The 16,943-nt window shown below is 42.6% G+C and overlaps 1 protein-coding gene across 2 annotated transcripts in view; it reads left to right on the forward strand.

Annotated features, from left to right (window-relative positions):
• CCNP (cyclin P) overlaps nt 1–16,943 on the forward strand; it is a 290,235-nt gene that overhangs the window by 93,494 nt on the left and 179,798 nt on the right. For both annotated transcript variants that reach the window (XM_085625344.1, XM_085625345.1), the window contains exons 5-6: nt 999–1,097; nt 10,401–10,556. In XM_085625344.1, coding sequence (XP_085481470.1) covers nt 999–1,097; nt 10,401–10,556 — 255 coding nt within the window. The remainder of the gene's footprint in view (nt 1–998; nt 1,098–10,400; nt 10,557–16,943) is intronic.

The raw sequence follows: 16,943 nt of genomic DNA on the forward strand, positions 1-16,943 counted from the left end.
GGGCACCGGGCAATCCCCCGGTGGGCCGCACGTGTGGGGGCTGGTTTTGGGCCCCTGGGGGCCGTTTTTGTTACAGGGCCGTTTTTGCAGCAAAGCTGCAAAATCGGCCCTGCAACAAAATCAGCTGAAAATCGGCCCTGGCAAAGAGCTCGGCGGCACCCCCAACCCCCGGGGGGAGTGGGGGGCGGCCGAGCACTTTGCCAGGGCCGGTTTTGGTTCCCAGTCCGGCCCTGTCCACTTGGAACCCTCACGAATGATACTAAAACACTCCCACACACCCAAGACTAAAAAATGCACTCTTCCAACCAAGAACAACAAACCCAGTAGTAGTCTCATACTGGGCCGACCAGAAGCACTTCAGGGCCTAGCTGAGGTATGAAACACTTCATAAATTCTACACTCCAAGAAAATGTGGCTCTATGCACTCGTGTTTACCTGGGGGGATGCAATTTACTAATTGCGTGCATATGCTAAAGTAGCAAGTGTATGAATTCAAAATTGATAGACACTGGAGTTGTTTGTGATTGTGAGACAATTCGAATGCCATAGATAGATGTTTTGGGTGACCGCTCAAAAATCCATTTTTCATTGGTGTGTAGTAGAGACTGTGTTTAGCAGCCGTAGTAACAGGAGGAGAAGATATGCTATGCTCTACAACCAAGGGACTGACGTTGCAAATACTGTGTTTTGCGACTAGTGTTTTTCAGTTACCTTTCAGTGCGAATGAGTGTTTTTGATGTACATTTTTTTTATGTACTTTTAAAATGTTTACCTTGACTACTAGAGGTTATTTCTTTCGTATGGTATGGAGATTCCTCCAGCCCTTGTCCTGAATGACAGAATCACATTTTAGTTGTCACTGGATACCTATAGTTTGCCACCTCTTTTTGGGACTACTAACATCTGATCTGCCTTATGTGCTTTTTTTCTGACAAATGCATTTCCCTGTGTTTTTTACATCTCCCACCTTACAAATATTTGTGTTCCCTCTGTTCCAGAAGGAACAAGCCACTTGCAGCTTCAAGATCTCGGACGTTCCCAGAAGAGTTACAGTTCCTATGAGGGCCATCTTGGTCGACTGGCTGGTTCAAGTCCATGTAGGTATTCTAGTCTCACCTGGTACGCTGCTGGTTACTGTATTAGATATTTTGGTCCATGCCCTTGCTCGGACTAGGTCCGGACAAAAATGTAATTTCATGAGTTAATTTCATGAAATTCGTTAATTGTGTGCTTTGTGGAATTTCTCAACGTTTGCCAAGGCGATTTTGCATGGTTTTCACCCACGGAAAACTGGGTTACGCAGAAAATGCCTCGCTAACGGACACTGCTTGAATCCACCTCCGTTATCTTTGAGGTTTTTTTCTTTTATTTTTTTTTTTTATTTAAATAAAAGGCAATACATAGTTTAAGAAACATAAGGCTAGGATACAAACTAACATGCAACAATCTAACCAAATTTGGGCAATTTATGTAATATATTCATATATGTAATATATTCAGATTCGGTGCACCCTGCGTAAATATTAGGATGCTTTTGCTGAAACTTGGCTAGATGGAACAATCCGCTAAAAAGTAGAAGTATAATTGACGAAAATTAGTCCCCAGGCATGTCATCTGGAAATGCAAAGTTTCTGAATCTGCACACCAGGAGATCCATAATTCTGCATTAGAATTTCGCTCTCTTAGATGCCTGACCAGAAGGGGGTCTCTAAAAATGGGCCATTGATTGTTGTCTGATCAGGGGTGGTCAATAAGGAATAACTCCGAGAAAAGGAGCTAATAAGGACTCAGATCCCCACTGCTGAATCATTCACTTGCATGAGGGAAAGTGGGGCCCCTGTGGTGTAATTGAACCACCTCTAACACTCAAGCGAAGCAGCTGGAAAAAAACCCAGAACACATTACATATTTAATTTATATTTAATATTGGCTTCTACAAAGATCCTAACGACGTCAATGCCCTAAAAGGGATGATCCAAAAACAATATAAGAGCGAGTGCATTGAACATCTGTGGAATAGAACCAAAAATCAAACTCCGATCAAGTGGATTTTACATTATTATGCCGCCTCCCCATACCGCATACTGCCAGAAGGTTGTAGTCTGAAACATGGGTGAATCAGTTTATTGATCTTTGAGGGATGACAAGCGAAGCAGATCAGGTTAGCGCTTGAAACTGTGGCAGCAGATTGCACGAAGATTTGAGTAGCCGGTGCTTATCTTCCTGTGCCATCGTACCCAGCGGGCTGCAAAATATCCGAAATGACCCACGACATGCATGCATGCAGGCAGTGCTTAATTTGTGTGTGGGGGGGGATATATATATAAGTGCCAGGGCACTGACCAGGAGGCCACTGTAGCTTGCAGCACCCATTGCCCCAGTCAGCGCTGCCATTGACAGTACCGACACCACTACTAACCATCACACTCCTACAAGTGCACCAATTCAGACTCTTCTATACCCAAATACCTATGATAATGGCTTGGGCAATGGGTATACATCATGTTCATTGTATTTTGAATTAATATACAACTGTTGTTTCGCTCATCATTACACAAACAGCTCCACCGGGTGGCAGACTGTTTAAAGTGCCAGTGTTGACCATTAAGTGTCTATGCCAGCACCGGAAACCCTGGCTGAAATTAAGCACTGCATGCAGGCCTTCCAACTCGCATGTTGAGACTGTGTGGCACACAATATCGGCTCTGTTCACCCACCACCAGATTAAGAGCTGCTATCACCCAGTGAGGGGGAGGTGAGCTGGAAACCCTTGCGCAGAGTGTGCCTCCAGCTCAATTATAGTGGCTCTGCAGTGCACCTTGATAAAAACTCTTATGCGTTTTGCATCTTCTCTGGGACATGGAATGCGGCTTCAAAAGCCTTAATTTGTGTATTCTGGTGAGGCGACAGGAGTCATTTATACCCCCTTAATTAACCTTATATGGCTTTTTAGTATTATCGCGCACCCCCTCACTAAAACTCCACCCTCTCTGTGACTCCGTGACAGGCTCCCTGCAGACCCCACTTTCTCCATCTCATGATAAAAATTCCATTAGTTTGGTAGGTGTGTACGCGTTTGCTTGTCTAAGGCCATCCACTCATGTTCCCTGTTTGCTCCCTTGCAAGTCCCTGTTCCTTTTTTAGGTCTCGCCTGGCGTAGGCTGCGCACATGTGCAGTCTCGCTGGCGAGATTTAATGATTTGGGGTATTTTGTGTAAAGGGCATTAAGCCTCGCCCCTCTTTTCCATTGGCTGGCGTCAACGTTTATGCTAAACGGTGGCCAGCCATTGGAAAAGAGCTGATTGTGACATTTTCGTTCTGCTTTTTCCGCCGTCCAACTTTGACGGCCTCACCTGCTTTCCTTCTGGAGTAAAAGGTTTCTTATCTTTATGGGGCCAAACACATGGCCCCATAAAGATAAGAAACCTTTTAGCAGGCGAGTTCGTCCAAGTGGGACGGCAGAAAACGCCAAACGAAAACGTCATGATGAGCGCTTGTTTTGTTGAAGACATGGTCGCGTTGTATTTGCTCCCGCCACCATAATGAAAGGAATAACAATTGAGGGTTGATAAGAAACAAAGCGGTAGCATTGATTTGGTAAACTCTAGCATTAGATTTGGCGCTTCTTTCATTCAAATGTTAATCATTTTTTGTTTTACACGACGTAAAGCATATGGCGTAGCTCGCCACAAGCCGTTAAGGTCTGTTTTGCTGCTGGTGCCACCCAGTCACACTTAAGCCATGAATGAGGGACAGCTCACAGAAAATGTTTTGTGAACCAAGCTTCCGTGAGATGGGTGGGGTCTGAGGGGCTGTGGCTGTAAAATGGAATACGTTTAGCCTGCTGTTCCCTCACAGGCCCTCGGGTCCAGTTGCTCTGTTTGTTGTCACAGTAGTGGTCTGTGCCCAGCAGACTTGTTCGAAGGAGTACGCTAGGGCTATCTCTCTAGCAGTGGGCAGCGATCCTCCCGCTCAAGCAGCATGAGCGGGGGCTACCATGGGACAGGTGGGTGATCCCAATAAAACGATAGATTAGTAGTTTGTGGCCTCTTCCATCTGTTAATAAATAATGGCTAGGGACCACCATGACAGAAGGCCATAGGCAGAGGAAAAAGAGAAAAGAAAATCGCATCATGGCGAACAAAGGGGACAAAACTGAAAGAGGGACAAAGAGAAAAAGGTGCTTGCGAGAAAAATTACAAAGACAAAAGCATGAAAAAAATAGGTAGAAAGTAAAGACTGAACAGGTGAAAAAAGGAAGTGTGAAAGGAAGAACAGTGAAACGACAAAAAAGATGGAAACTAGGGTAAATGGGTGTAGGAATGAATGGATGGAAGTGTGAAAGAAAAGGGTGAAAGGATGGAGTGAAACAATGGATAGGTGTAAGGGAAAACAGATGTATGTTATTGGTCTTTTATAGCTCGCCAATCACCCTTTAGGGTATTAGCGTAAAAAAGGGATGAAAGAGTGACAAGATTGAGAGATAAAAGGATGAACCAGTGGAAGGATGAGGAATAGACAGATAGTGTGTGTGAAAGGATAGATGTTGAATGGATGCTGGGTGGATGTAAAGGTGAAGGGATTGACAGATGAATGGATGAATAGACAGAAGAGTGAAATGATTGATAAATAGATGGCTCGAAGGGGGATGAAAAGGTAAAGGAGAATGAGGTCAGGTTTGCTCACCTTGCGTGCTCGTTGAAGATGTTTTAAGTGAGGAGTGTTTTAATTTTCTAGCTACTCCCTTGCTCTCTAGATAAAATAGTTTCTCTGTCACCACCTCGTCAGACATACAATACTTATTGTCGTTGAAAAATGCAAACCAGGAGCCAATTCCCAATCACAACAAGCATTTGCAATGCAGCAGGTCTCGCATTTGCGAGAGTTTGAGCTATTGGCATTGTAAATGACAATGCCTTTAATTTATGTGTTGTTTTTCAAAACGGCTAAATAAAAGGCATTGTCATTTACAATGCCAATACCTTAAACCCTCGCAAATGCGAGACCTATTGCATTGCAAATGCTTGTCTGGGTATGAGTGAGCGTTCATTTCTAACGCTCATTGATCTTAATTCCGGTATTTTGTTGATGAACAGCTATCTTTTAACCATTTCTCCACCCATGAGCTCTTGCCAGTCATCCTCAATACTGTGCAGTATTGCCGCAGTTGGGCATGCTCCATTTAGACTGAAGCAGATATTCCCATGTGTAATCCTAACTAGGACTTTGACTTGATTACTCTGCAGAGCACCATTGATTCTTCGCAAAATTATTGGCTCCTCTCCCTCATCATCACCTTTGGTAGGGCGAGTGAGGAGCGCTGGTGCAAAAAACACCTAATTTCCTCTGGATTGCTAAATTGGTTCCAAGATGTGTGGTTGGTGCCTGTACATGGTAAAAGATCCCTGGCAGAGTACCCTTTCCCAGAAACACATTTGAAAGTACAATTCAGACACCAGTATTTAGATAGTGGTAATCACCCATGTAGATTCGGCCACGTAATCAAACAAAAATTCATTTGGAAGTTCATTAACTTTGACCATATTGATCTTTGTTTTTGAATGCCAGGTTACATACTCCATCGGAAGTCCATTTTTTAACGGCAACAGCTAGTTGTGTTTCCATGTTAAACTGCAACAGCCGGTACGTGTTTCACCCCTGCAGCTTCCCCATCCCCCCCCCCCCGAGCTGTTTCAAGGCTAAATTAGGAAGTATTAATAGTCATGTAAATGTTAGCTAGAAGCAAAGTTAGCCATTTTAGAAGAAAAAAGGAGAAAGGTTTCTTACTTGGTTTATAGTAGTGGAGCGCCCAGAATGAAAAAAGTACACGGAAACAAAATTTCAGAATTGAGGATTAGTGGACATGAATTATTGTGCTTCACAGATCTAGGAGACCAGTTAAATATGTGTTGAAATATTAATGCATTAGCAGAATACTAGAAATAGAATAATTTGGGTACGGTGGAAATAATCCACAAAATCATGCATGTCCTAAATTATTGTATTTTTATTTATTTATTTATTGAACAAAGATTTATATAGTGCGAACTTGACCCGAATCGGATATCAGAGCGCTTTACATAGCACCAGTTGCATTACAAGAGGACACGTTCATTTTTGTTAGGCACGGGGAGATTAAGTGATTTGCCCAGAATCACAGGATGTTCAGCGTCATTGCAGAGACTCGAACCCAGTTCCCCAGATTCGAGGTCAATAGCCCTAGCCGTTAGGCCAACTCCTCTCCCCTTTTATAATAAATACGGCTGGGGTTTACAACCCTTAATCCAAATCTTGGTGTTAATGGAGGAGTTTGCCTTGGGGGAAGATGGGCGGTGAGCAACTTGGGCACCGGGAAATGGGGCCATCACCCAAGGGCGGGAGTCAAGGGAGGAGGAGGACTCGTCCATACCTGGCCATATATTAAGGTAGGGGGCGGCATCGGACACGCTGCATCTATGGCGGTCGTGCCGTTCCCCCGCAGAGGCAACGGAGGCGGGTGTGCGCCGCGCACATGAGTGACAAGGCGCCTCGCCTCCCCTTCTAATTGGCATTTCGGCACACGACCCGGAAGCGATTGGAATCGCTTCTGGGTCGCACGTTCGAACAACGTTGGGAAAGCCGGTTGGAACCGGCACCCGGCGTGAAAAAGAAATTAAAGGCAGGAGGTGCGGCGAGGATGTCCCCTTTCCTCACCGCCCCCACAGCCGATCGCAAGTTAGGACGTGGACCTTGCGCGGAGGTCCCATCAATTTCAAATGTATAAATTATAAGTAAGAATATCAGAGTTCCTCTTAAGTTCACCTTGTATGAGATGATTGTCATTGTAATTAGCTGGTAATGTTAAAGATAAGTATATACCTTATCTTATCTCCCAATGTACAATATGTAGGTGGACTTTTTAAGGAATAAGATCGACTCAATGGTTGAACTATTTTAATTAGGTGTAAATATTGACTTGCCTGTCAGTTATTTCTACATTCATGGATGAAGGCTAAACCTGTTGTCATTTTTCAAAAATCGACCTTCAACATTAAATGTTTTAGATCTAACACAGAGAACAGAGTACATGATTGATTGGAAATTATTTTAGTATAGGAACACAGACAGGCACAAATAACAGCAATGTAGTGTACCGGGAAGGATCTGTGAGTGCCTCCTGGTGTGCTTAAACCTTTAAATGGCGTCTATATGAGAGCTATAACTGAGCAACTTAAGGCAACTAGTAATTGCTAAGAGTCCATTGTTGAGAGGAAAAAGCCGTAAGAGGAGAAAAAAGGTTGATCACATACCTGTCACAAATTAAGCTTATACAAGGAGATGATGAACCGAGCCCTGAAACTTTTCAGACACTCACCCCCAGTCACAGATCTGGGTTGAATCCATCATCATCCTTTAGCTCACTTCACCACCCCAGTTCAGAAACAGCTATATGCAAATCAGTCTTGACCCTGTGCCTCATGGGAACAGTGCAGCCGAAACTGCCAGGCCACGTCTTTCCTGGACCGGAAACAAGCATCCTGGGACCGGTTTCGGGCTAACAGCCCTCATCAGCCAGGCTAGCTTGAATCCAGTGGCAAAGTGAGCAAGGGACCCACGTCTGGGCCTACCCAGCCAACTTAGGGCGAACAAAGCAAACACAAGGAGATGATGAAAGAAGCGCTGAAACTTTTCAGACATTCATCCCTAGTCACAGATCTGGGTTGAATCCATCATCATTATTTAGCTCACTTGGCCACCCTAGTTCAGACACAGCTATATGCAAATCAGTCTTGACCCTGTGCCTCATACTGGAAACAAGCATCCTGGGACTAGTTTTGGGCTAACAACCCTCATTATCCAGTCTAGCTTGAATCCAGTGGCAAAGTGAGCAAGGAACACACATCTGGACATACCCTGCCACCTTAGGGTGAACAAACCAAACACAAGGAGATATTTGCATTTGTCACTCCGAGTGGGATGGGTATGCCCAGATGTGGGTCCCGTGCTCTCCATGCCACTGGAGTCAAGCTATCCTGGCTGATGAGAGGTGAAACCCCGAAACCGGTCCTAGGATGCTTGTTTCTAGTCCAGGGAGGACTTGGCCTGGCAGTTCAGGATGGACTGTTGCTATTGAGCACAGGGTCAAGACTGATTCGCATATGGCTGGGTTCAAACTGGAATGGCATGGTGAGCAAAAAACGATGGATTTAGGCCCAGATCTCTGTACTGGGGTGAATGTATGACACTGTTATGCATTCTGTCCATCAATTGTTCTTTTTACAAATTAGGCTTGGGTGCCACTTGGTAAATGTCTGTCTGAGGAGGTCAGTTTTAAGTCCATGTAAAGTCTGTAACTTTAGGAATATCTAAACCTGCCTAAGTACATTAAGTCATCTCATGATTGTAATTGATTACAGGGAAAATCAAAAGAAGTAGCATTCAGCAGTGCTTAGTTGTAAATAAATAAGTGCCAGGGCCCTCATCGGGAGTCCACTGCAGCTTGAACAACTAATTTCCTCTACCAGCGCTGCCAATGACAGTACCAACAATCACACTCCTACAAGTGTGACATTTTAGACTTTTCCAGGCCCCAAAGCAATTAGAGCGGCTTAGGCAGCAGGAATTAGTCATTTTAAAGTACACTGAATTAATAAACAGGTCTTGTTGTGCAGATCTCTAAATTGGACAAAAGGCGCCACCATGTGGCAGACTGCCATAAGTGCCGGTGCTGACAATTAAGTACTGGTGCCGAGCAACGGAAACCACATGCTCAAATTAAGCAGGCTGTTGAAAATAACCAGGTCAGGTAGGGTCTAGAGTTCCTCTATCCGTGATCTATAAATACAGTCACTCCAGCTTATTCTATTTAAGTGAGAAGACCGTCCAGCTGCACTCACTAGATCTGTTCAGAAGAGCCCCCCCTCCCTCTGTTTCTAAACCTAGACCCGTCTTTGGCCGGCAGACTGCACAAGTGTCCCTGACAACCCTTAGACATTCTAATGCTAAAACTATCCCTTCCCTTAGGCACTTACCTGCCACAGGACCATTTTCCGAATGAGCTCCCTTCTCTGCAGACCAAGCAAGAGCAGAGCCCTGGGCAGCTCCCATGGGGCCTCTTCTGCACTTCTTTCTGGCTCCCCCATTTGTTATCTTGTTTTCCATGATTGGATCCTGGAGAATTGGCTTTCTTTGGGGCCTGACTTGTTTTGTATAGTTGTAGTTGGGGGAACTTCCTCCAAGGATCAGCATCCAGTTGGACGTAGATGGTAGACACCTTTTAGTTGAGACAGACGTACAGCATTTTTGGTATTGTGTTTCCAAGTTGGGCGTGTTTTTTCATAACCTGCTTCCCACTTTGTCACTCTTATTGAGGCTGGCCAACAATGGCCCAGGAGTACCGAGTGGTGAAAAGAATCATGACCAAGATTGAATACATTTCAATGGAAAAAAGTCAACATAAATGATACATTACAGCATGTAATTCACATAAACAGTAACTAGGCACTCGCCTTGCAATGTGCTGAAATAGTGGTCACTGGGGCTTGGAGTGTCCTGTTGCCTAGTTTTTATTAAAATCAGCCAATGGGCAGTTTGACTGAAGAACCGTCACCCATAGGGTGACCAGGCGCCCCGTTTTGCCAGGACGGTCCCATTTTTAACCAGCTGTCCCAGCAAATTTCAAGAAATGTAGCTCATGTCCCGGTTTATAATTTAAAGAGGGTCGACTGAAGACGGTGGGAGGTGTTTGTTTGAAAAAGCAGGGATAGTTAGCAGTTGTTTCAAGAAAGCAATTTAATTAACATGCAAGCTACTGGGTTTAAAAATTGCTTTTTACGTATGTTCTTACTGCCTGTTCTGTAATTCTCTGCTGAGGAGCGCTCTCATCGCTTGAAGTAAAATTGTAGTCCTTCTATTTTTGTTAAATGTCCCGGTTTTTGGTTTTAAAATTCTGGTCACCCTAGTCACCCAGCTGTTGTAGCTGCTTCTCATGCGCTAGCTGCAGTAGGGCTTGAGGCAGAGGATGGGGCTTAGAGAATGAGGAATCTCGCAGGAAAGGTTTCTGGCATTTGATTGGCGACTGTCTTTCCAGGACAGGATGAACTGGGAGTGGAGAGTGGCAGCCAATAGAGAGGCTTAAGGGGCTTGTGAGATGTTAATACGAGGTATGATTTCAGACGCCATATACGTGATAGACAGTTGTAGGACACTATGAAGCTGCGAGGCACCTACAATTTAAAAGGTTTAGGTTGAATTAAATAAAGTAAAATATTGGGTCTGTAAAGGAGAATCTGTGATGGGTTAGCCTTGAAGGAAAGTTAACAAGTTGGTGTAAGGCCGGTGTATTTTAAAAATGATTAGTTTTTACATGCTTCGATGGCTGTAGTAACTACAAAACCCTGTACATATAACAATGTTTTTAGGAGTATTGTACCATGCAAGAAGAGACGCTCTACCTGGCGATTTATCTGATGAACTTGTTTTTGAAGACCGCCAACATCCGGATCCCAAAGCTGCAGCTCGTGGGAGCCACTTGTCTTTTCCTGGCCTGCAAGATGGAGGAAAATGCATATCCTGAGGTATGTCTGATTTCTCTGTTATTATTTGGCCTTGTGTAGTGCACAACAGCCATCAGTGTAGCATTGCAGCATGTCTGGTGGTGACCTTCCAAATAGCTTCCATCATCGACCAGTCTGAATAGGTTTGGGGAGAAACAGTGGCAGTGGGTTACACAGGGCAACAAACATCACACAGGAGTGGAAAGGTTTGCCCTCTTGCCAGAACAGAACCTCTCTGCAACCCTCTACCCTCACTTGAGTAATACAGTAAGTTCAATCTTTAATTCTTAAAAAGAACACGTCCCTTGTTGAGAGCTATTCCAGGAGGCTCTGAAGATGAGATGTCAGTCTTAATGTGAGCTCGGCTGTGGGCGTCTCTGGTTAAGTAATGTTACAACTGCAGCAAGGAGCCTCAAGGGCAAGCCATACTCAATAAGGAAGCACTAGTCCTCCTTGGGTAGCATGTGACCAGAGAAGCAAGGCAAACATTCAAAGAGATGTGTTTATGGTAAATTTGTGCCAATACAAGCAAACAACAAAACAATCCATGAAATGAAAAACTTAGTAACCAAGCCAAGTTTGATTAGAAAGGAAACCTGGCCAAAAGAAAATTATTAGCGGTTTCTGGATATATTAAATTTAAAAAAATGATCCCATTCGGAGCGGTAGAATCCTGTTTTAATACTAGAGACTGAGGGGGAAATAAGGCACCCTCGAGGCTTAAGTGGGACCCAAGTAACAGGCAAGACAGACCTCTGAGTGGTCCTAGTTCAGTAGGTTCAGGAGTTTGGGCTAGTAAGACATTTTACCTTCTGACTTAATTTTTAGAAGGATGAATTTGTCCAGTGAAACTAAATGGAGGGAGGCAATTTATTAGTCTGATTGATATGATTTAAAAACTTCTAGCTGGGAGTTGATGCCCTTTGACTCCTGATGCCCAATGAGAAGTTGTCAGATGGAATTGAAGGCTTCACTTGGTGGGCTGACATTTTGCAAAGTTCCTGGGCAGTTGTGGGTTCCGCAAGCAGTGCCAAGGAGAGGGGTATCTGCCATGAGGTCAGATCGAGGTTCTCAAAGTTGTCATTGGGCAGGTTTTCTCTTGGAGCGTGACGAGGCACTTATTAAAGCTGAGGGAGCTACACTTTTTTTTCTGACAGGACCTAGCTGCCCTACAATCGGAGCCTGCAGAAAGTCCAAATTTTGCCACCGGTGGTAAAGTAACACCCAGTCTTGAAATAAAGGGACAATAAGTTAAAACTAATTTGATTCCTCGGTTTCTCTTCCTAATGGTTCCAGTGAACCCTATTAGACTTCAGGGCATCTGTAAGGTGGGCCCAATTAAACCAGTCAGTTGGAAATAATGTGAATGGTGAAGGTTAATGAATGAAAGCCTACGAAGAAAGAGGAGTTGAATATAAAAAAAGACATCTGAAGTTAGAAACAACAGCATAAAGTAATGTAACACTTTTCATAGGGAAACAGCAAAGTTGTAAACAATCAGATCAATGCAGTCAAATACCTATGTGTAGATTGTAATGTGTACATTGGAAAACAAAGGTAATAGCCCAGTGCTCATGAATCATGCAGGTGAAAGATGAAAACTCTTAGCAACAAAACAGTTAAAAAAATAATCTAGGAAGTCTAATATATGCTATTGAGCACACGTAGCATAATCAAGTTTTAACAAGATTCTTCTCTGAAGGAATATTGTTAAAAAAGAAGACAGTCCAAAAACACAAGTAGGAGTCGACATATATTTTCGTCCGCAACACTTATGGTGGGGAGGGCCTTCTTCAGAACAAGGGACATTACCAATGGGTCATTGCACTCACAAATTGAAAATTCAAAAGGAACCTGTGTATCGGGTATATATCAACCAATCAATGGTAAGGATTGAGATCATATAAGAAAGGCGCTGATAATAATTAGGGATCCCAGTTTTCAGTTTTTACTGATTTTTACAAATAAATACAGACAGAAAACATTTATTTTCTTGTCTGTATTTATTTTTAAATGTGGATAAAAACGGGAATTGGGTTGCTTTTTGAGTAATTCTAAATATTGTCTGCCATGACTGCCAGGCCTATGGCTGAGTGGATTGATAGGTTAGGGGGCTAAAAAGGAAAGGAATTTTAATAAAGAGGCTGTAACAGAAGTAGATATGTACAAGGTTGAATCTGAAATTTGCATATTTTCTTTTAAGTTCATTGATTTGTCTTTTGCAGGTGTTTACAGCATTGAAGCATGGTAGGCATTCAAGTATGGGTGCATATTTACCAGTTAAATAAATGTGGAATTATACTAATTTCAGCTTCATTTTTCCACAAAACCATAAGTAAATATGGATAAATACAGATACAATTTGAAAAAAATAAATATGGATAAATACAGACGGAAATGGCAAAAAAATAAATACCATAAAACCGGGAGCCCTAATAATAATTCACTTGTGTCCTTCTAAGGAATTCTGACAGGGACAGTCACCCTGCCTTGGAAAAAGTGTTTTTTTAGCAAATATTTTCAGTACTACAGTAGTATCTCTCCTGCAAGATTATTCTACCTACTCAACCTCTTGTAGTGTCTTGTGTAGTTCATGGAGAAAGTGACTAGGGATCCAGTCAAACGCCCAAGACTAGCTTCCTTCTTGCCACCGAGCATTAGACTACATTTTTATGCATTTGCCATCTACGTTCTATGCGCTTGTAGGACTATTTAACAACGTTCTAGACTCTGTTATCTCACTTATCAACATAATCTAGCTGGTAGCGTGGAAATTTGTCTCCTCAATTTTTGGTTGATGGTTCTTTTTAAGCAGCATGAGAGGTAAGGAATTTCCCAACTCAATAACTCAAAGCCCGAAATTTTTCAGGAACTCGGCTCCACAACTGGATTCTAGTTAGTCCGTTTTTTGTACATTTTGGAACAGATTCAGATGTATCAGATAGTATAAAAATACAGGGCAAATAGGATGAAGCCAAATCTCCAGAACCGATTCTCCCCATATAACAAAGAGAAAACTACTAATTTGGTTCTTACTATTTAGGTTATTTAAAGACCAAATTGAAAGTTAGATTGCATCAAACTTCTCAAAAGGAAAGGTTTCTAGTTCCCTAACCATCCCTACACTATATATAAAAAGGGCAAACCTAGACTAAGCGATATTTAGAGGGAAAGGATAAAAGGTGTCATCCTTCAGAGTCCTCCTTAAAGGAAATTCTAACTATGGTCATGTAGCCTAATGCCACAATCACCGAGAGTGGTCTGTACCTCGAAGAGTCTGCCAGAGAAGTGTCAACTGTCCCTAACTTCATTAGTACAAAAGCAACCATCCAGTACAGGCACCTCCTACAACCTTTGGGTAACTTTCCATTATGCCAGAGGCCTTCATCGACTCCTGTCTCCACCTCTTGCTTCACACGGTAAGCTTCTCACACGTCCTTGATGCCATCTTCGTCTCTCATGAGAATTCATCCCATCTTCATTATTGCATTCCTTTCCAGGCCTAATTATCGACTAGACAATTGACCCTTCTCTAAACGAACGATGTCTTGTACACCTGCAGTGGGAACACGAATACATGCAACATTTCACAGTACAAGCAAAAGCAAAGTTAAACCTTAGTTGAGAAACAAGTTAAGCAATATTCAGTCCTACCATTAGGCTAACTTAACATCACACAGGTTAAAATACAGTTTCTCTCTGACTCGTAAAGCACATTATATCATAATTCTTAACATCATGAAAAACCAATTTCTACTAAATTGTTATTACAATGGTAATGTTAGAATATTTCACAAAACAAGTTAAAAGGGCAAGTTATACTTGGGAGTCAATATGATGTTGGAAGGATTCAGTTACATTGTTAACACAGATGATATATTGTAGAACAGATAACGACATTGACATCTGGAGCCTAAACCCTTTTAGTCATAAATAAGTCACACAGACTACACGTGAGTGCGGGCTACTCATGATTAGAACGTACCCCTACGGAAAATATTCAAAGAGAGAGACTGAAGCAAAACATAAAGCGTAAAATTACACTTCTCCAATCCCCCTCTGATGGTGTATCAAGGCATCAACAGCTTGTACATCTTATCAGATGTGCTTTTAGATGGGCTATCTAAACCGTTGTGGTTGCATGTAGTTTTCTTTTGAAATATTCCAGTCTCTTCAGGTCATGCTAATACTCATCTCTTGCATTCTCTGACCGCAATTCACCCAGTTTCTGACTCTCTTTTCTTCTCTCAATATTCTCGGTGCCCCTTCACTAGAATGTACATAGTAAGTACACATTTCCCAGCTATGAATAACGGTTTCAAAATAGATCCAACTATGCCACTTGCAAAATTTGCAAATCACCTTCCAATAGCACTAAGCCAATTTCCAACTGAATCCTAAACTCCTTTAGTTGGCAAACCATTTAGGTCCTGGTAAAGGTCAGTAAGGTGTTTTATTTATTTTTGCAGAGCTCTGCTCTTATCAGGAATATAAGTGCAGCACTGCCGAACCTTTAGCATCCAGCAGACCCCGCCCTCTTTGGCGAGCAGAACGTCTAATGACACAATTCTTCAAAACCATCGATCTAATATTTCCTCATTGACTAGTAACAATGATCCAGCTGTGTTAGTCGCTAATTTATCAACTACAGTAGAAAGTTTTCTAATCTTAATGTCATTCAGTATCACTCCAACACTCGGTATGATTGCTCCAAAAATGTCTCCCACAATTTCTCCAGCATTCAAGCCACGCTTATCTCTTTGATTCTCTCCCCAAACCGTATGATCAAAATCAGTCACATGTTATATATTTGGAAATGCCACTCCTAGATAACAAGTTCGTCCCATCTACTGGATAACTTGAAATAAAATTCTTTGCCACAAATGTTATAAACTCTGGGAATCACAGAGTGTCTCCCATCCACATACAACTTCAATGACTCACGGACTTCAGAGGTGCAATCACATCCGCTCTTCTCTACAAATATATAACTATGATCAGTCTGTTGACATAATCTCACCTTAAGCTAACAATCTAGGGTTAAAGTCCTGTCCCTCCCACTGTTTTGCAATATTTTTTCTCTTGTATCCACCCCTGGGTGTGAAATCCAATTTCCGCAGTAGCCACCGCTGCTCTTAACCTATCCTCTACTTGGTCAATACATTTCTTTTTAATCCCTGTGAGTGAGCAAATGAAATTATGTTGTGTGCCAAAGCAGTGTCTGTTGTCTGGGGTGAAATGAAATCTTTACCACCAAATTCAGCTGCCTTAGCGTCTGTATGTTTATTTAGGTGCTTAAACAATGGCGCTTCTGAGAGGACAAAATCATAGTTCGGAAAATAATACTCAAAATGACCCTTATAAAATCTACTAAGAGGTAGACTACAGCTAATATCATATGTCAAGGGTAGGTGGTGATAAGGGATGCCCTCAGCTGCTGAAGCGGGTAACTGCATGCAGATATAACAATCCTTGGCCTCCATCGTATCCACATGCTGATAAAGTAACCTAGCATAAGCGTTTAGTGAAAAATCTCCCCTAGAAAGATCAGTGTGTATGTTTTGCCCTCCCAACATTGTCACCTTTTCTCCAAGTTTGGGGGAGAGCATAGTTTTAAATATGTGACTCTCTTATACTACCTGCAGGCCTAAGACACAATACTACAACTAGCACTATTAATCCAATTACTATGAGCTTATTGAGGTACACACAATGCATCTACGTCTATTACTAGATTGATTACTTTCCATGCTACTTTACACAAAGGCCAAGTAAATTGGAAAAATTACAGCTACAGAATCTCCTCTGTGGTTTTTCACCAGTGCAAAGGCAAAACCGTCTCTTGTATAGAGTTCGGTTCATACAGATGAATATACAGTTCTTCGTGAGACTCCCCTAACCCTACTCGGTGTTGTTCTGAAGGACTGGTTCCCTAAATTTGTTGTTCTTCCACTTGGGCCTAGGTGTTTTCTTCAGACTCATAGTAAAACTTCACTAAGTTCATTCTACATCTTTTATAGGTTCAGACCCTAACTCATGTATGAGAAACTGCAGCAAATCAGGTCTCAATTCAGCAATCTCCTCTGGGGACTGTTCTGGATTCAAATGAGGAAAAGCCGTGCCATTCAATATTAGGTTTCGCAAACCACTCAATCTTGGTGGACTCAGTCTCCAGAATCCACAGCAAAACGTTGATGATCAGCACTGATGTTCCAGAGTTTGTTCTCATTGGCATTGGCAAATAGGTACGTCCACTCGGGAGAAGCGTACCTTTGACAAGGCACCCTTAGTCTTTTGGACCTTTGAGAACCAGATTCCTGTACTTCCCTTTCACTGTGTTCAGATTGTGATGTCTCCTTCACAGATCAGAGCTCTGCATCGGGGACAATCACAGACTTCTTCTTGGCA

Source organism: Triturus cristatus, chromosome 9 (genome assembly GCF_964204655.1).
Source record: "Triturus cristatus chromosome 9, aTriCri1.1, whole genome shotgun sequence".
NCBI lineage: Eukaryota > Metazoa > Chordata > Amphibia > Caudata > Salamandridae > Triturus > Triturus cristatus.